The following is a 21239-nucleotide window of genomic DNA, read 5'->3' as shown; positions in this document are numbered from 1 at the left end:
ATAGAAATTTTTTGATATTTGCAACCATAGTAAAACAAAGATTTATATATTTTTTTAAAATATATTTTATTGATTTTTTACAGAGAGGAAGGGAGAGAGATAGAGAGTTAGAAACATCGATGGGAGAGAAACATCGATCAGCCGCCTCCTGCACATCTCCCACTGGGGATGTGCCCGCAGCCCAGGTACATGCCCTTGACCGGAATCGAACCTGGGACCCCTCAGTCCGCAGGCCGACGCTCTATCCACTGAGCCAAACCGGTTTCGGCAAAGATTTATATTTTTGATATTTATTTTATATATTTAAATGCCATTTAACAAAGAAAAATCAACCAAAAACATGAGTTTTCATGTCACCTCTGATACGCGTGTCATAGGTTCGCCATCACTGGCCTAAACTGTCTCTCCAATCCCAGCCTCTCTTCAGAGCTCAAGAGAAGTGCTCTAAATTGCCACTGACATCTCCACCTGGACTGACATCTCCCACCTGGAAGTCCAACAAACAGCACTAACACCACTAACCCTGAGTAGGGTCCCCCAACCTGCTCCTTCCCCATCCATCTCTGTTAAGAGCAACACTATCTCCCCAGGCACCTAGTCATAGAAATAATCACCTTAGACTTTATTCTTCCTAAACCGACAAATCTACTTTCTGTCCTTTCCCATTGCCTGCCTCAGTTCAGGGAGTCACCTCATTACTCCCCAAGTGTCCTTACTAGTGTTTTTACCTTTACTCTTATTTCCCTGCACAGAATACCCAGACTGATGTCACTCTTATGTCACCTAAAATTCTTGAGACACCGTATTACCTAAAAGCCAACCATCTATATAAACACCAGATATATAAATATGTATCTATATCTAGATAGATAGATAGATAGATAGATAGATAGATAGATAGATAGATAGATAGATATAGATATATATATATGGCTCTAGTTCAATGACCTATTTGCCATCCAGGACAACACCCTCTCCCAATGTTTTCCTTTAGATGTCAACTCCTACTTACCTCCCAACACTCAGCTCATCACTACCTCCCCAATTCCCCTGAGATGTCTTTGAAACCTTTGCAAAGCTCCTAGCCGGCCTTGGGTGGTAGTCTCTGTGTCCCCACAGCATTATATTGGTTAAGTAAGTAACCATTAAGTGGTTACTGCTAAGCACTTATTACACTGTATTAGTGTATCACATTTAAAGTATCACAATACTGTAGTATTTGTTGTCTACCTTCTACACTAGACTGGAAGCAACTTGATAACAGGGACTGAGCGTCCCAGCCCTCTATCCCCAGCATCTGCTCAAGGCCTGGCACATAGTGCCTGTTTCACAAATGTGTGCTTAATATAAATGAAAAGAACATTTCTATTGTTACTATTAAAGATTTAGGTAGAGATTTTAATTTCTTTTAAAATTGTTAAAGCACGGAGTAAAGCAGGAGAGTAGCTTTTTAAGAAGGGAAAAAAGAGGTCTCTCAGTACTTCATCTTCACCCTTTCCCAATTAGCAAACAAAGCCCTGAGTTAGTTGAAACTATGGCTTCCATTACTACACTCTCCTGACATCCAAAATTACGATCCTAGGAGCTATGAACTATCAAATTCACACACACACACACACACACACACACACACACACACACACACACACAGCCAGTACCATTTCCAAAAGTCGCCGCCAAACGGACCTGAAAAGTAACAATCTATGTAAGACAAGTCCCAAGAACAGATGACAGTACTCTGTGAGCCTGCTTCATGAAAGTTGGTATCGGAATAATACCTGCAAAACAGCACTGATGTAAGGATTAAATGAGGCAATACTGGTAAAAACCTTATCACAATGCTAGAAGACGGAACTAGAATCTATTTTAACTTCACCATTTATCTATCTGCTAAGTAATCCTATGCAAAAGACTTGACTTTAAGCCTCAAGTTTCCTCACTTACCACCAGGGTTATCATAAGGTTTAAAAGAGTGTTTATAAAGCATCTAGCATTGTACCTGGCAAGCACAATAAGCACAAAATAAATGTTGGCTCTTGTCCTGCATCTAACACAAGTATTTTAATCTTTCTAGGTTTCAATTTATATATTTACAAATGAATTGTTTAGATCAGATGATACAAGACCCAATAGTACTAGTAAAAGTGCTGTAATTCTATGATCAATAAACCCAAAAGCACTGACGGCCAAAAATTAAATTTAAAAAGGCCCATTTAAATATATTAGCTAAAGGAAATCTCAGTTTTCATGTAGGCCTATACCAAAAATACTGGCAGGAATCTAAGATTATAACCTGAATTTTTATCTTTTTACTTTTTTATGCTAGCAACATGAGCATAACAAAAATGACCAAGAACCTTCAGAAATTAAAATTAATTCAAATAGGAAATGGACACTCGTCTGCTACTAGTGGCATCAAAAATTGGCAAAACTGTAATAACTTTATCTAGTGGTTAACATTTAACCAGTAAATTAGTTAACATTTAACCATTCAGTTAACCATTCAGTTAACCAGAGGAAAAATCCTAATATTGTCATGGCCCTCTATGGCCTCTAAGAAATTGGGTAGCTGTACTTACCTGCAAAGCCTTAGTCACAGAAAACTGAAGTGGCCAATAAAGGTTAGTGATGAAATCTTCAAAATGTGTTCAGTAATGGTATTGCACATTTACTGTCTGACATATAAAATGTTCACAAAATAGTGTTGATGAACACAGGTTACATACCCATATTTATTATCAACCCATTTTTTTTGTTAATATGATACAGAAAATAACTTTCAGGACTTATATTTCTGGGAGACAGAACTAAGGGCAAGTTTTATTTTCTTCTTGGTGTTTTATCCGTGTTTTGTGGTTTTCCATAATGAACATATAATTTTTATGTAATAAAAAAGTTAACTCTCAAAAACTACCCATATATAACAGCTAAAACTATTGCTTACTCCTTACCCCAGTTATACAGATGAGGAAATAAAGGCTCAAAGAATTAAGTGCCTTTCCCAAGTCACCAAAAATAGGAAATTGCAACTTCAGGTAGTGCTTTTGTTTGATACTACCCTATCTCAGGCTACTGTGATGGACATTGTCCCAGTCATACTTGCTAGTAGCAAGTCGGCATGCACATGCATTCTTATTTATGAAAACACACAAATCCAAATTTCCCATCAGTAGTTTCCTTATTAATGTAGTAACAAATGCTGTTTTTTCCAAAGGAATACACTAAGTATGCTTGATCCTTCTACCTCAAAACTATCTTCCTCAAATCAATGATGCTTATGGATGGAGGTAGAAAGTCTACAAATCTTCAGATCCACATGTATCATGAAAAAAACACAATCAACATTATCCTTTATTCTATTTGGAGGGAAAAAAACTTTTATTTTCATAAGCTAAATTATATCTTTTAAAGCATCAATTGTTTTTAAAAATATGAAATTATGCTATTATTATCAACAAAATTTGTGTACAATATGTCAAAGATTATTTTGAAAACATTGGCTTTCAAGCCTAACAACTGTGTTTCCTGGGACATCCTTTTTCAAGTCATTTTGTGTGTGAGGTGTGTGTGTGTGTGTGTGTGTTTAATGAAGGAACACAGTAAGTTGCTCAGCATCTCAAATGATCCTACTGCATTCATTCATTATATTAGAGATATACCAATGAACCCATCACCATTTTTCTAATTCAGTTATAATTTTCAAAAAGAGAAACCTACAGTTAATTTTGCAGTTTTTTAAGCTTTAATATCTACCATAAACCAAATGAGGAAAAAAAGAAAAGCTCTAGAGCCCTAGCCAGTTTGGCTCAGTGGATACCGCGTCGGTTTGTGGACTGAAGGGTCCTGGGTTCAATTCCAGCCAAGGGCATGTACTTCAATTGCAGGTTCCCCGGCCCTTGTCAGGGTGCATGCAGGAAGCAACCAACCAATGTGTCTCTCTCACATCGATGTTTCTCTCTGTCTCTTCCTCTCCCTTCCACTCTCTGTAAAAGTCAATGGAAAAATATCCTCAGGTGAGGATTAACAAAAAAAAAAAAAAAAAAAAAAAAGAAAAGAAAGAAAGGAAGAAAGAAAGAAAGAAAAAAAGAGAGAGAAAATATAAATTTTAAAAAGAAAAAAATAATAAGATACAAATTGACAATCTCTTTTATGCATTTTTAGAGTTCTAAAACTTAAATTTACATTAATTCATTTGGTAACAAAACCAGACCTGAATGAATGTGAGTCTATTTATAGATGTCTTTCTCCACTTACTGTGACTATTAATATCTTTCCCTGCAGAAATATCTGTTTCATGATGACGTGCTACCCTAGACCCCACTGGGGGTGTCATACACAGTATATGCATCATATTACCTTATTAAAATTGGACGTCTTTTTACTTCCAAAACACATCTAGCAGCAAGGTTTTGCATAAAAGATATGGACCCTTATAACTGAAGGAAAAAGAAATGTATGCAGCCACAAAATTAGTTACTGAAGTCAACACAATTTTTTTGTATCTCCTTTTCCTGCATATTTGGTTAATACTGAAATAAGTCAATCTTTCTTTACTTTTTTCTTTAAAGTGTTGACTGATGGCATTCATTCTTGAAAACCCCAAAAAAGCTTCCAATGAAATATAATTAAACTCGGACTGAATTGGAGTAGCTGTATCTTAGATCAGAGAGCTATTGTCGGATGGATCTAAAGACCAGCTTCCTGGGAGGCTGTTGTCAAATTCTTTCCAGCAAGGCCAAATGTCTCCATGAATTCTTCTTTGAGGTATATTGTGTGCTGAGGAGCCCAAAGGGACTTAGTAATTTTGGAATCTATAATTCTCAAGACTGTTGACTTAATCTCAAACCACCAAAATGATAGACTAATTACAATACTCTGGCTCCAAATAAGAAGTTAAGTATAGAAAATTATTTTTAAGCAAATAAAAAACCTAAATGGACCAAAGAGAAATAAGACATTTCTTTCTTTTCATCATACAAATTATACTTCAATTATTGCTCAAAATTAACTGATTTCCGAGATGATGATTTACTATGCACAGGTATTAGCCTCCCCACTAGACCCTAATAAAAAAGCAATAAAGGCCGAAACCGGTTTGGCTCAGTGGATAGAGCGTCGGCCTGCGGACTGAAGGGTCCCGGGTTCAATTCCGGTCAAGGGCATGTGCCTGGGTTGCGGGCATATCCCCAGTGGGGGATGTGCAGGAGGCAGCTGATCGATGTTTCTCTCTCATCGATGTTTCTGACTCTCTGTCTCTCTCCCTTCCTCTCTGTCAAAAATCAATAAAATATATTAAAAAAAAAAAAGCAATAAAGTATGTGATGCACCAAAGTGAATAGGAAAGGAATTATTAGATAACATCTCAACAAATTTCTAGAATAAATGTAGATTAAAGTACCTATCACAGAACATGAACACAGGAACTACAGGGGATAGTGAGGCACACTTAGATAGAGGGATTAACTCATGGAACAGCTTTGCATGTGGCCTTGCTCAGCACCCCTTACCTTAACTGCAGGCCCTCCGACAAGCTGGCCAGCAACACACCCTATTCAATCAGAGAGATCCTAATTTGTTCTTCTATTCAGAAAATGCAGAGGAATTACCTGAATGATAACAGCAACCTATTATGTGTTTCTCACATTGATATTTCTCTCTGTCTCTCCCTCTCTCTTCCACTCCCTCTAAAAATCAATGGGAAAATATCCTCAGGTGAAGATTAAAAAGGAAAGAAAGAAAAGTTACAACCACAGTGCATAATAAGTTAAGATGATAAAGCCATTAAAATTTGTGTGTGGAACATAGAAAACATTCTGATTGATGGCAAGATATTGTACCAGAATGCATTGAGCCTATATGAAACTTTAGCAAGAGATCCCTTGAAAGGAGTGACCACACTCACCTAACTTTCATTACAGTGTATTGTTAGAACTGTTCTATTTTATTATTAGCTATTGTTCTTAAACTCTTACTGTGCCTAACTAACTTATTGAACTTTACCATAAGTACATGTTTATTGGAAAAAACTCAAAAAATAGATATAAAGGGTTCAGCACTATCCACAGTTTTAGGCATCCAATGGAGGCTTTGGAATGTAGCACCATCTTATAAGGGTATGCTACTGTACATCTAATCCTGACAATAGGCATATATATATGTACAGATTTAAGATAACTATAATCCCAGGACATTACTCAGCATCTCAGATTATTTTCGACTGTCAAGCCCTCAGACAGGCCTTTCTTAACCACACCACTGCTTCCCCGCTTTATTTTTATTCCCCTAGCATCTGTTATTATCCAACACTAAATCACATGCATTATTTCACTGATTCTAAAACACACATTCTCCCCACTTTAATCCCATTGAAACCAGCATGCATCTCCCAATCTACACATAGCATTTTACAACTAGTCAGCCAGATGGCAGTCTTGTTACTGGGTGAAAAACCTTCAAAGGATACCCTCTGGAAATATTTAAAAAGCATCAGCATCAAAATGCCTCAGATTAAATGAAATGCAATATTTATTTTCTTACTGAGTTATCTCCCCTACTCTCAGAAACATAAGGGTAGTAACTTTTTCTTGTGTTTTTTTTTGGTTTTGTTTCTTTTGGGGTCAGGGGTGTAATCTTTTGTATCCTCCACTAACTTTTTTTTTTTTTTAATCTTTGTATCCTTCACACACAGAACAGTGTCTGGCATGTAATAGATAAATAATCAGTGCTACATTTTAACATCTCTGAAACTAGGATGGATCCAACAGGATGGCTCCTACATAACTAGCCCTGATGTGTTTTTTTTCTTAGTAGTACATATAACAATGGTGAGTCATACAATAGCATCTAAGATTTGAAGAAATTCATTAACAAAAGAATTTATAGGAAAATGCAGACAGTAGTGTGAGTGAATGGACTCATTTTAAAACAGGACTCTAAAGGTTGGTAAATACAAGAAACAGAAATATAAGCTCATGATTTTTAAAAAAAGATTTTATTGATTTTTAGACAGAGAGGAAGGGAGAGGAGGAAAGAGAAATATCTATGTGAGAGTGAAACATTGATATGAGTGAAACATGATGGGCTGCCTCCTGCACAGCTCCTTCCGGGAATCCAGCCCCAGGAAACCCGGCATGAGCCCTGACCAGGGAATCAAAGTGGCAACCCTTCATTGCATGGGTGATGCCCAACCAACTTAGCCACACAGCCAGGGCAGCTAATGATTATTTTTTGAGTTATGGAACTAAATACTAAAAGAAATAGACACAAAAAGGGCCAAACATGATTGCCTCATGGAAAGATACAAGAAATTTAGTTTTTCAGTAAATCAGCCTGTATTTTTTAATATATATTATTTTTACCAAGTGCACATACCTTTTTATGAACTGTTCTTATGAATGTTTAGTAACGGGGAAGCACAGATTCACACCTACAACATCAGTGACTGAGACAGTCATTCACACGGATACAGATAGAAAGACACCCAGGAGCAGAGTCAAAGTCAAAATCGATTTTCATTTGGCAAAATTTCAATTGGCAACGAGGATGGCAATCGTGGATTCTGGACTCAAATTTAACAAATTTCTAAAGCCTGACATCAACACTAAGTTGCTTAATGATGACAATTATGTCATTTTGCTCATCAGAAAGTCAAGGTAGGATCAGCAAAGGCTTGCAAGTTTACCCTTGTGCACTGGAATGAAAGTCAGACCCCTTAGGTCAGTGGTTCTCAACCTTCCTAATGCCGCGACCCTTTAATGCAGTTCTTCATGTTGTGGTGACCCCCCCAACCATAAAATTATTTTCGTTGCTACTTCATAACTGTAATTTTGCTACTGTTATGAATCGTAATGTAAATATCTGATATGCAGGATGTGTTTTCATTGTTACAAATTGAACATAATTAAAGCATAGTGATTAATCACAAAAACAATATGTAATTATATATGTGTTTTCCGATGGTCTTAGGCGACCCCTGTGAAAGGGTCGTTCGACCCCCAAAGGGGTCGCGACCCACAGGTTGAGAACCGCTGCCTTAGGTGGAATAACTACAAGCTCTCCCTCGCCACAACACTCCACATTGACACAACACCTTTGACCTGTCCTGGCCTGCCATCACTATGACAGACGCGGGGAATGAACATGGTCTTCCACCATTACCAGAAAGACCGACCGACCATTATTTACGGGGATGCAAAAACTAGGGAAGGGGCTGCTGCCTGGGGGGGGGGGGGGGGTAGGTACACGGATCGGAGAATGGAGGCCACGACATGCAAAAACCCAGCTTGCGGTCCCGCGCTCAGAAGCACCGAAGGGCCCCGCCTGTCTCCGCAGAAAGGACATCCTTCGCGGGTGAAAGCTAACGAGCTAGAAAACCCAACTGGCCCTGCGCCGGCAGTGGCGCGCAGCTCAGACCCCGCCCCTCCTCCCTCTCTCAAGGCAGGCGCAGAAAGATCACAAAATGTCACAGGGCCCAGACTGAGCGCGCCAAGGCGGGACCCACCCCCGGGAGACCGGGACATTTAAGGCTTGTCCCTCCCCTTCCTCCCTCCGCCCAGCTCAAAACTCATTCATTCTTAAGGCGGGCGGCAAATCCTCGCGGACTAGCCACCTCGGCTCTGCAAGCCCACTAGACGCTTTGTCTCGCGCCCCGCCGGAACCTGGGGCGCGCATTGGAGCGCGCGCCCGGGCGTCACCTCCCCGCACCTAGGCGGGCACATTGCCCGGCCCCGCTCGGTATCCAGGATCAGGAAATGTGCATGCAGTCCCACCCACCATCGCTACAATTCAAGCCCCCGCCGCCACCCCTGCGCCCACTAGGAAACACTAGATTCTTTCTCCTTCCCGGAGATGGAGACCCTACCCCTACGGAAGGGCGTGGGCGCGCTGGGCCTCGATCTCCCTCTCCGGGGTTCTCGAGGCCCCCACGGGCTGCGCCTCCAGCCCCTGCGCGCGCTAACGCGGCGGCCAAGCGAGGACTCACTTGAGAAGCAGCTGGTCGTGCTCGGCCTTGAACTTGCCCAGCTCTATCTGCAGCCTGGCGCGCTCGCGGGCAGTGTCGTCCAGCGCGCGCCGCGCATCTGCCAGCTCGGTCTCGTAGAGCGCCTTGAGGCCGGTGAGCTCCCGGCCGCGCACCTCCTCCCGCTCCGTCACCTGCAGCTGCAGCGCGCTGTTCTCCGTCTCCAGGCTGCGCACCTTGTCGATGTACACCGCCAGCCGATCGTTGAGCTCGCGCAGCTCCTCCTTTTCCTGCAGCCGCGACAGCCGCGTGGGGCTCAGCGGCGTGGTGGGAGCGCCAGCGCGGCTGCCTGTGCGCGGCGGCACGGGGGTCGCGGTCGCCATGGCGGGCGGCGGGGCGATCGGCGCGGAGCGGGGAGGCCGCGGGCAGCACGGGGACACGCAGCAGGCTGGAGGGAGCGACGCCGGACCGAAGGCACACACCGGCGATCCGCGATGGTGGGAGCGGGGTTACAGCACAAAGGGCAAAGGGGATCAATCAGTCGTAAAATGCCCTTTGTAAGAAAACACGCGCGCGCGCACACATACACACACACGCACTAAGGAAGCCACGGGGCAAGGGTGACCGGGAGGGCCGATTTGGGTCCGCGCGCCGCCGCCGCCGCCGCCGAAGTCTCCCGCCCGCAGCACTTTGTTTCCTTCCAGGCGGGGCGGAGGGGCGGGCGGGCGGCGCGCGGCGGGGGCGGGGGCGGGGGTGGCGCGGCCCGAGCGCGGCAGTCACCTCCTGGGCGGGCGCGCGCGGAGCCCCACGTGACCGCCGCCGGCCAATGGGAAGCCGGCGGGGCGCTCTGGCGGCTCAGGAGCCGGGCCCGTAAATTCAAACTCAGGCCCTCCGGCAGCCGTTCGCTGGGCGCGCGGAGCGGGGCGTGGTGGAGGGAGGGCCGCTGGCGGCGGGGAGTGGCGGCGGGGACTGCCCGTCGGCTGCCCCGGCTCGGCGCTCGCTGGCGGGGCCTGAGGGGCCGGGCCCGCGGGTGGCGGGAAGGAGCCGGCCGCCCGGAGGTTTCCGGGGCGGGTCCGCGCCGCCGCCCACACCCAGCGGTTCAGGGAAATTCAAATGTAAACGTGCTGAACAGCGACCCGCGGAACTCGCGGAGGCCTGGGGGACCCAGGGCGCTGTAACCTCGTCCCCGCCCGGCGGGCCGGGCTCGCGAAGCCGTCCGGAGGCCCCGCTGCTGGGGGCCACGGAATGGGCGCCGGTGTCTGCGGTGCAGAGCCCGCTGCGCGCTCCTCCTCTCAGGTGGGACCCTGTCTCCGAACCTCTTCCTGCCCAGCTCAGGTTCGCGTGTCTGCAAGCTGACAGCTACCGGCCGCAGGGACACCGGGGCCCTGAGGTTAAAATCGTCGGCCACCAGGGCTCATGGGCGGGCCCGACCCGTTTATGCCTTAACAACTTAGGGGCTTAGAAAATCAAAACAGCGCACAAGTGATGAGATTCATATGTGATTGAGTAGAAAGCACAAGCTCTTAAAGGTCGTGCTTCACGAAAACCCGATGCATGGAAATCTAAATATGTGAAAATTTAAGTAGAAATGACCGCTTTAAAAGGGAAATCCCCTATTAAAAAAAATTTAAAATGTAATTGACAACTTGTTCTAATTACAGAATGGTCATGAATCTCTTTGAAAAGTTTTGAACTTTATGACTGACGTTTATTGAAATGTATTGTGTGCCCTGCACCGCGCTTTTCATGGATTTTGCCCGGCCACGCAGCCATTCTGTGGTATGGGCACTGGATTGTTTCCATCTGAATATTCATCCATTTTTTAAAATTTTTTTATTGAATGTATTTGGGATGACATTGGTTAATAAAATTCTGTAGGTTTCACAAGCACCATTCTATAATGTGGTTCCCACCGCAAGTCGCGTCTGTTTCCATCACCATGTATCCCCCCCATACCCTGTTCTACCAGCCCCCCCAACCCCCCTTTTACCTCTGGTAATTACCACACTGTTGTCTCTATGAGGGTTTTTTTGTTTGTTTGTTTTGTTTTGTCTGCTTAATCCCTTCACCTTTTCCACCCAGTTCCCCAACCCTGTCCCCTCTGACAGGTGTCAGTCTGTTCCATGTATCCATGTCTCTGTTTCTATTTCGTTGGTTACTTTGTTTTGTTCATTAGAGTCTACATACAGCGTTTGTCTTTCTCTGCCTGGCTTATTCACTTAACATGCTACTCTCCATGTTGGGTTCATCCATGTTGTTGCAAAAGGTAAGATTTCCGTCTTTTTTAAGGTGAGTAGTATTCCACTGTGTAAATGTCCCACAGCTTTTTTATCCACGCATCCACTGATGGGCACTGAGCTGTTTCCAGATCTTAGCTATTGTAAATAACGCTGCGTGAACATAGAGGTGCATACATTCTTTCGAATTAGTGTTTCGGGTTTCTTCAGTAAATTCCCAGAAGTGGAATCGCTCGCTGGGTCAGAAGCCAGTTCCAGTTTTAATTTTTTGAGGGAACTCCACACGGTTTTCTATCGTGGCAGCCCCTGTCTGCTTTCCCACCAGCGGTGCATGACGGTTCCCTTTTCTCCCTCTCCTCTCCAGCACTTGTTTGTTGACATATTGATGATAGCCATTCTGGCAGGTGTGAGGTGATACCACAATGTGGTTTTAATTTGAAGTTGAGCTTCTTTTCATATATTTGTTGACCATCTGTATTGTTGGGGTCCAGCCCCAGCAGGTCCAGGGGTTCCCCAAGGTGTGGATGGAGTCAGAGAAGAATGAATGACACATAGGCAGCGTTCAGGTGATCATCATAGCAAGGTTCTCCAGCCAGGTTCTGTGTTTTATTGTCTTGTTACATCTGTATTTATACCAGTTGATTTTAATCCTATCAATTTCTATTCCAAAGGTTAGGGCGTTTCTTATCTCCATTCCAGGGAGTAAAGATTATGTAGCTTAAGCATGATTGTTCATAGTTAAAGTGATTACCCGCCTGGCACTTAGTTAAGGGGTTTTATTCCCTCCCTAACTTCAGGGGAAAATCCCTAGCTGGGGAAACAACCTTTCTCAGAGAGGTGACCTTGGTTAAAACACATAGCACCAAGAAGGGGAGCAAACATATTAAGAATAGTATGCCATATATGCCAGGTCCCTTGAAACATATGCTGTGCAGATGGTTCTTCCCTGCAGTGACTGTGTCAAGCAGCAAGGATGGACCGGCTTCCGGCATGGTATGTCCTCTTTGGAGAAGTATCTCTTCAGATCCTTTGACCATTTTTTAAATTGGATTGTTTGTGTGTGTGTGTGTGTTTTGTTGTTTGTTTTTTTTAATGTATTTTTTTTATTGATATTTTTACAGAAAGGAAGGGAAAGGGATAGAGAGTTAGAAACATCGATGAGAGAGAAACATTCATCAGCTGCCTCCTGCACATCTCCTACTGGGGATGTGCCCGCAACCAAGGGACATGCCCTTGACTGGAATCGAGCCTGGGACCTTTCAGTCCGCAAGCCGACGCTCTATCCACTGAGCCAAACCAGTTAGGATGTTTGTGTGTGTTTTTTATGTTGAGTTTTATAAGTTCTTTATAAATTTTGGATATTAACCCCTTATGAAAATTCATCCATTTTATCTAATCAGTGGCGTGTACCCCTGAAGCTTAATAACAGATATAATAATGTATGTCAACTGTAATTGAAAAATAAAACGTGATTTAATTTCCAAAAATAAGAAGAAAGAAAGAAAGAAAGAAGATAAGAAAGAAAGAAAGAAATCTTCACCCTTAAAAAAAAAATTCATCCATTTTATAGACGAATTTCTATAAGGCCACCCAGTAGGCGACAGGACTGCATTTGAACTCTGCCAGTTTCAGTTGGCTCCAGAGCCTCGCCCTTAACCATAACCTAGAAGGCCACTTCACAACCTATTAGGAATGTATCTGTAGGGTAATTACAGGTTAGTTACTTTAATAATGGCAAGAATGAAGGCTGGGATGTTCCTTAAATATTAATCAAGTCACAGACATAAGAATTAGTGAAGGGCTACCAGGCCAAACATCATCCTTGAACTTCTGGGCACTGTATGAGTAAGGATACTCTCCTCATTCATGGTTCAGTTTCCTGCCCTGTTATCTCAAATACAGTGGACCCCTGAACAACACAAATTTGAACTGCCTGGGTTTATTTAAACGGTGTGTGTTTTTCAATCAGGGTATAGTGGGCCCCCCTATCCCTGGGTTTCACGTTCATGGACTCAACCAACTGCTGATAGAAAACAGGATTTCTCGTCTGGAGTTGGGAATCAGTATTTTCGAATTTGCAAACATGGAGCTCAGACTTAAATAATACCTGGGTTTTCATTTCTGACTGCAGGGTGGGTGCTCCTAGCCTTGGGGTTGTTCTAGGATCACCTGTACCTCCTTCCCTAACCTCTTGAGAGTTAGGAGATGAAAAGCTTCTATTTTGAAGTTGGTGTTAGGAGTTGGTAAGTAAGGATTCAGATAATTTGAATAACTTTTTAAAAGTCTGGGAAATCCATATTACTGAAGAAGAACTGAGTTCTAAAAAGGGCGGGTGCGGGGTCCAAGGTGGTGGAATCGATTGGAATGTAAATCCACACGCATTGAGGACCCTTACGGCTGCACTGGTTTGGTTTTCACGCTGTACTCCCTTTTACCTCAGACTTTAAAAAAATATTTGGAAATTTTCTTTTAAAATAATGTTGTCCATTTTTGAAGTTTTAAGACTGAAGGTGAAGTGGTTTCAGGTATAATCTCTACTTCTCTCAACTCCGTGAAGCTTCTCTTGATAGAATTATTTTAGGAGACTCAGGTTATATCCTAGTGTCTGAAACAGCAAACACTCTGGAGTCAGACAATTGATGATTTGCTATTGATAGCTGTTTCCTCATAGGAAAATGGGGAGTGATTCCTACCCTGACAGGGGTTTTATAAGATAAAATATATCATCTGTTAGAAATATAATAATATTGTGTCCTCAATCAAAAGCAATGAAAGAAAAAAGAGGGAAATCTCTTAACCTAAGAATTATTAATAGGATATTGTGCAAACGTTTGGTCAGGAACTTTTCTAAATGTACACTTCCCTTATTCTCTCAGCTTTTCCCATGCCTAACTCTGTATCTGCAGTAAGGCCCATTTCTTTCCTGTTCTTTCATATCCTGTTTGTCCAGTCTTCTTCATTTAAGTATCTCCTGAAATCCCATCACTGCCAATGCTTTCCCCAATGAATTAGAAGAGAAATAATAAATACTCTATAAGTTTGCTTTTGCATTTACAAGGACAGTTGTGATTTCAAATAGTCTGCCGTGTTTTCCCTATAAACCATCACTTGTTAGGGCATGTGTTCTGATTGTTGGTTAGGCCATATACATCCCCACCAAGCCCCAGCTTGCCATGTCATCATTTCCCTCTTCAGTCCTGCTCCCACAACACACAGCTACCTTACTGCATAGGGCGAGCTCATTTGACATGTGCCCTACCTTCTGTATATTATTCTGATCTGGGACAGAAAAATACAGGGTACCTATAAGATCTAGGTATAAAGGGCCCCAGGCTAGGATGGGGGTACAGATACAAAGACAGTTGAAGAAAAAACTGAGAGCTAGCAGTAGCCCACTTTTGTCCCAAGAGAGGGGAGTGACAGCTGGCAGATAGCTGAATATAACAACACAAACAAACGGGATAGCTAGAGCTGCAGCACAAAATGTAGGAAAATATTATAAGTGGTATCTCTTCAATATATATTTGCTGAATAAATGAAGAAATAAATTAATACATGGTTTACTAGGCCAGATTTCTAATACTTTGCAAAATTAATACTTTTTCTGGTTGTCATAAAAGCATAAGAATAAGTCATGTTTCAGAAATCTGAGTGACTATCCAGAATCACTTACAGTTCTGATTTTGATTTTTGGATTTTAAAAAGTGCTGAAGAGCCCTAGCTGGTTTGACTCAGTGGATAGAATGTCAGCCTGTGGACTGAAGTGTCCTGGGTTCGATTCTGGTCAAGGGCATGTACCTTGGTTGCAAGCTTGACCCCTGGCCCTGGTCGGGGTGCAAGGGGGAGGCAGTCAATCCATGTGTCTCTCTCACATCGACACTTTTGTCTCTGTCTCTACCCTTCCCTTCCACTCTCTCTAAAAAAATAAAAATAAAATAAGTGCTTATGAGCCTAGCCGGTGTTGCAGTTCAACGCTCACTGGTTGAACATTGACTCAGGAACAAAGAGATCTCAGTTCAATTCCTGGACAGGGCACATACCTGGGTTGCGGGTTCAATCCCCAAGGGGATGTGCAGGAGGCAGCCAATTGACGATGTTTCTCTCGCATAGATGTTTCTCTCCCTCTCCCTTCCTCTCTAAAAATCAATAAATACATATTTTTTTAAAAAGTGCTTAAGAGGTTTAAAGGTATATTTATCATCTTCAGTAGGATTGTTCTCTTAGCATAGCTTTATGAAGTTTATATACTGCTCAAAATTGTTTTCCAGATTGCTTGTTAAAATCTGGATATTTGGCAATAGTATGATTGGTGGAGTGTTTGGGGTTTTTTTCTTTTGTTTTTCTTTTGTTGGTGTAGTTATTTTAACTCAGTAGTTCATCTTCTTGATAGCTTATGCTTTAGTCAAAAAGAGAAATCAATTTGCACTCGAGCTTTTTAGTTTTGTTTTGCCAAAATATGGTCATAACACTAGAAAAATTTTCCTTAAAAATCTTTAAACCATTCTCATTTTTCCATCTTACAAAGGTAGGCCCCTTCACCCTATATTCTGCATCTTTGCCTTTACAGTGGTAAAAATAACAATAAAAACTGGTGTCAAAATACAAGGTTTACACACAATTCAGCTGTTTCTGCTCTGATCAGAACTGACCCCACTCAAAGAGTTAAGGGCTTTCCTTTCTAGTGATATACACTTTATTTATCTTGGTGTATAGTTTATCCCTCCCCAATAACATTTTAATATACTCATTTAATTCTTAGATTATAGAGGTGAGATTTGGATTGCCTAAAATATCTTCCCCACCAGCCTTCCTCTCTCATTTTGTCTGAAATTCCTCCATAAAACTTAGTCTTTTGGGCCAGTCTAGAAAAATAAGGGCAACGTTTCCAGACTCCACAGCTGAGTTCAAGAAAGCAAAGGGAAATAAAATATTGCATAATTTTACATAATTGATATGGTATCCAGAAAGGCAATCTGGCTGAATCAATCCCATCCATCCCATCTTTCGATCTCTACCACTCTAACCCATGTTAAATCCTCCTGTCTAGGGAAAGAGGATAGTTAGAAGCCAGATGCACTGTGGGAGTCATGCTTCTTTGTCCACCCCTGGGCTGAGTTGAGAATAGGAATTGAGAATCCAAGAGTAGAGATGATTTGTGCCTCATAACGAAGGCCCCTGTTTTCTTTTCACCTTGTTGCAGCCGAGCAGACTCTAAAAAAAGCCTTGTCCAGAACCCTGGTAGTCAGCAGCCTTAAAAAAAAAAAGGCAAAGTGTGAGGAGCTGAGTGAACAGTCTCACTTGTAATGGTTAGTTTTCTGTGTCAATTTAGCTGGACCATGGTGCCCAGATATATGCTCAAACATTGGATGTTTCTGTAAGAATGTTTTGGATGAGATTAACATTTAAATATGTGGACTTTGAGTAAAGCACATTGAATTCCATAATATAAGGGGTTTTATTCAATCAGTTGAAGACTTGAATAGAACAAAAGACTGACCTCCCCCTGAGCAAGATGAAATTCTAATAGCAGATAGCCTTCACACTTGAACTGCAACACTGACTTCTCCTGGGTCTCCAGACTACCAGCCTCCCCTGCAGATTTTGGACTTGCCAGCCTCTGTAATCACATGAGCCAATACTTTTTTTTTTTAAGTATTTCTCTCTCTCTCTCTCTCTCTCTCTCTCTCTCTCTCTCTCACACACACACACACACACACACACTCTCTCTCGCTCTCTCTCTCTCGCTCTCTCTCTCTCTCTATATATATATATATAATAGTGGCCCAGTGCACGAAATTCATGCACATTAAAAGGGAATTAATTAGAGGAAATATTTTAATATTGCTATTTTCCCTTTTCTATAATAGAAGTGTCAGAGATGAAAGAAAATTAGTAAAATGTATATGAAAATAATATATGAATTTATTAATAAATAATAACAGTGTCATGTTCCCTGGCCCTACCGCGCATGCAGCCCCGTCCACCCATGCCTGCCACACATGCAGCCTCCTGCTGATTGGTCATTATGGCATGAGGGTGTCACGACCATTTGCATATTAGCCTTTTATTATATAGGATGTGTGTGTGTGTGTGTGTGTGTGTGTGTGTGTGTGTAATAAAAGCATCCGGACGACCTTCTGGATGAAGTCAGGGCTGCGAGGGAAGCCTAGGTCTCAGGTGCCTGCATATATATATATATATATATACACACACACACACACACACACACACACGCACATATGTATATATACACATATAGATGATAGATAGATAGATAGATAGATAGATAGATATCCATTTGATCTGCTTCTCTGGAGCACCCTGACTAATAGACCTTCCCTATGCTCATAGGAAGGATATGGAGGAGCTAAGGAAGGCCAGAGATTTAAATGAGTACAAAGTACAGGGAAGCTGCGGACTGACATGGGTGAACTGGACACTTGAGACTTGGTGGAACTGTAGACACTCAGCAGAAGCATTGAGAACAGACATGACAGAGGCCACCGTAGGTGGGAACCATAATAAGTCACATCTAGAGAAGGCCAGCACAGAATGAAGACAGAACAAAACCAAGAAGCAGATGGCTCTCCCTACAGTGGTCAAGCATCTCCTTGGACTTAGAATCAACCTCAAGTAGAACGGGAAGGATGAAGAATCTGAGGGGTATTGAATGTGAATGTGATTGAAATATGAACTTAAACTGCTCCATGCCACCAGGAGATTGCAATCCAATCACCAAAATGCCCTCCATCTCTTTATACAGCTTTTCTCTATCAGTCGGTTTTGTTCCAATTATAGGCTCTCTCTCTCTCCACCAGGTGGTAGAGCTGCCTTCTGGGCACCTCAAGCCTAAATTCTCCTGTTTTCTCACAATAGAACAATCTCAGGAAAACTGATTTGCCTGTTTGGTCGCCTGCCCAGCCCTGAACCAATTACTGTGTCCAGGGCTAGAATGTACTCTGATTGGCTAGGCCTAACCCAGAATCCACCCTTTGAGAGGTAGGCAGGGTGGGGAGTCAGGAGTCACGGCTGCCCTCACCAAACCACATGATATGATTCCATCAAGAATGAGGAGTATGTCCCAAAACGTGATGAAGGGATGCTTGACAAAAACAACATGTACCTACTTCATGGAAGTAGAAGAAAAGAGTCAACCTAAATAGCCCTTTTCTGGCCTAAAATTCTCTAGAGATGCAGATATTTTTTAAATGTTAAAATGGAAACTCTTAAAGGTTTAGGATACCTAAAAAGTCTTATTCGTTTGCTCACTCATTAATCCATGCATTTATTCATCAAATGTTTGTGGGCGACTTACTACAAGGATAACTGAGGTACATGACCCCTGCTTGGAGGGGCTCAACTGTCCATTTGTGGGCAAGCAAATATACATCTAAATAAATGCTGCCTCAAAGTGCCAGGTACTGAAGAGGAGGCATGAACAATGTAGCATACACCAAGGACCAGACAGGCCTCTGTATCAGGGGCAAGGAAACCACTCGCAGACAGATGATCTCTGAGCTGGGTTTCAAAGAATGTCAGCCTCCGGGGACTGGCAAATAGATCTGGTACTTTATGGAGACCTGTAAGTGGCAGCCCAGAGCCCCCAGGGAGAATTAGAGAGAAACCCCAGATGGAATCCCTAATCTCCTTGTGGTGTGCTTTTCATTTCAAACCACACTGCATAGGGGGTGCTTTAAACTGATATTAGTAAGATGATAAGATGGAAACCAATCTTAACTTTAGGCCTGGCTTACATTAGTCAAGAAAAATGGAAAAATGAGGAAATTATAATTGAAACAAATAAATTACTTAAGCTGAGGCATTAAATAACAGTTATGCCTTGCCAAAAGCAAAACAAAAATAGAAAACCAACTAAGCAGGAAATTTTATTGAGTAACTCCTGTGTGCAAGTCACTGTACTATGTGCTATGAAATAGATTTTTTTTAAATATGAAATGTGATTTGTTCAATAAATGTATGTGTAGAAATGAAATGTAGACATGTAAATAAATAGGTTAAGCAACCATGCCATGAATGACAGAGGCCCAAAGGATTGACGTTGGTGAAATGGGTCAAAACACTGGGGCTGCTAAAATTTAAAGAAAGAAGAAATCCCTTCCGTTCAAGACAACATAAGAGGATATCAATGGAAAAAGAGGAGTTGGATTGGGCTTCGAAGTAGGGGAAATTTTATTTCAAAATTTTATTTACATGATTTGGATTATGAAAAATTAGCTTTACACACAAGATTTTCAGGAGTAGAACACTTCCGTTAAAATATATGACTATATTTTGGGTGAAATATTTGTATTTGTGTATGTTGATTATGAATATTAGAAACTGGGCAAGAATTTTGGACACCGACATTTCTGGGATTTAATGCTACCAAAAATATTCTGTTAAAGTCTCTGAAAAGAGATGACATTGAAGAATAATTAGAGACTTATTTGCATATATATTGAGTAAAAGAGCAACTGAAACTTTCATAAATTGCTGATAGGAGTATAAAATAACCACTTCAGAAAATTGTTTGACAGTTCTTTATAAAGTTAAAAATATACCTACCCTGTAGTTGGGCAATTCTACCCAAGATAAATGAAAGCTCATGTCCACTAAAAGATTTGTACAAAAAGTTTATAGTGGCTTTATTCATATTTGCCCAAATTGGAATGAATCCAAATGCGCATGAAGAGTAAAAGAGGCAGCCCTAGCTGGTTGGTCTGTGGACTGAAGGGTCCTGGTTTTGATTATCGTCAAGGACACATGCCTGGGTTGTGGGCTCAACCCCCAGTAGGGGGCGTGCAGGAAGCAGTCAATCGATGATTCTCTCTTATCATTGATGTTTCTATCTCTCTCTCCCTCTTCCTTCCTCTCTGAAATCAATAAAAATATTTTTTAAAAGAGAAGAGACAAATTAATCATGGAATAAGTACTATTTTTATTTACATATTTTTTAGTGGTAAAGAATTATAAATTTATTAGGTCATCTGGAAACTAGATGGGCTGAGCCCCCAAATGGCATCAGCCATAAGTACTATTTTTTAATTAAAAAGAGTGAGCCACAGATACATGCAGCAACATGAATGAATCTCACAAATATTATGTTGAACAATAGAGTATATTTTATATGAATACATATTTGGGCACAGACCCATTGATCAGATTCAGTACTGAACCCTAATAATCCAGGGACCTGAATTCTTTTGATGATATAACTTTCTGAGCAATTGAAGAACAGCATTGATTTAATTCAATAAAAATACAGAAGTAATTTTCAACGGGGATGGGGATGAGGAAGAAGGGAAGAAAAAGGGAGTTACAGAATCTGAGGTAGCAAAAAGTTTGACTAAATTTTCTTGATCCGACAGGCTTTATAAAATCTGTGATTCTCAACTGGGCGGGGGGCGGGGAACAGAAGGTTCCCTATTTCTAAGGGGCTTTCTCAGATTTGGGGGGCAGATGAGATTTTTATGTTTATCAAGAAATCAGAGGATGATAAAATTATGAGGCACTGCTGTGGAGAACTTAGAGAACATAAGCACAGAGCTCCTGTCCTTAATCTGACCTGGGCTCTTGAATTACATCCAGAACCATATAAGCCTGTATTTTATTACATATCAGAAGTGACTAGGTGAGCCAGCCCGCCATGACTGCAGAAATATTCTGTCACTCACTGTGACATCCACTTGGAAAAATCACCCTGTGGTAACTTGAATCAACTTCTGCAGAAGGGTTTCAGAAACCTGTTGTCGTTTAAAAGAAATTGGTTTCATTTCTCTAATTTTAACTTCTCAGTTTTTTTCATTTACTATGTACTTCCTTTAAGGGATTTAAGTTGAGTTGATCTCAAAGTGAGGGGTGGAGAAGAGAGCTCTCAATTGTTATAGGGGAAAGGGAAGTCACAGTGGTGAGTCCAGAATTTTTATTTTTAAAAGTGAAGTGAATCCTAAAATGTCTGCTTCACCCCAAAATAATTAAGGTGTCATTCCTCCTATGAACCCCTGTAGCATCATCATCTATAGCATCACTCGAAAGCATATTGCTTT

The 21239-nt window shown here is 41.8% G+C and overlaps 1 protein-coding gene across 2 annotated transcripts in view; it reads right to left on the bottom strand.

Annotated features, from left to right (window-relative positions):
• LMNB1 (lamin B1) overlaps positions 1-9655 on the bottom strand; it is a 38949-nt gene extending 29294 nt beyond the window's left edge. Inside the window, exon 1 of one of the 2 annotated variants that reach the window (XM_036308996.1) lies at positions 8981-9655. In XM_036308996.1, the coding sequence (XP_036164889.1) occupies positions 8981-9339 (359 nt within the window). In that variant the 5' untranslated portion in view covers positions 9340-9655. The remainder of the gene's footprint in view (positions 1-8980) is intronic. The other variant, XM_036308995.1, reaches the window with a different exon arrangement.
• Positions 9656-21239: the final 11584 nt, after the last annotated feature.

The sequence above is a fragment of the Myotis myotis genome, unplaced genomic scaffold, assembly GCF_014108235.1.
Source record: "Myotis myotis isolate mMyoMyo1 unplaced genomic scaffold, mMyoMyo1.p scaffold_m19_p_5, whole genome shotgun sequence".
Classification (NCBI taxonomy): Eukaryota; Metazoa; Chordata; class Mammalia; order Chiroptera; family Vespertilionidae; genus Myotis; species Myotis myotis.
Note: the sequence above shows the minus strand (reverse complement) of the source record. Positions and strands in the feature narration are given on the sequence as shown.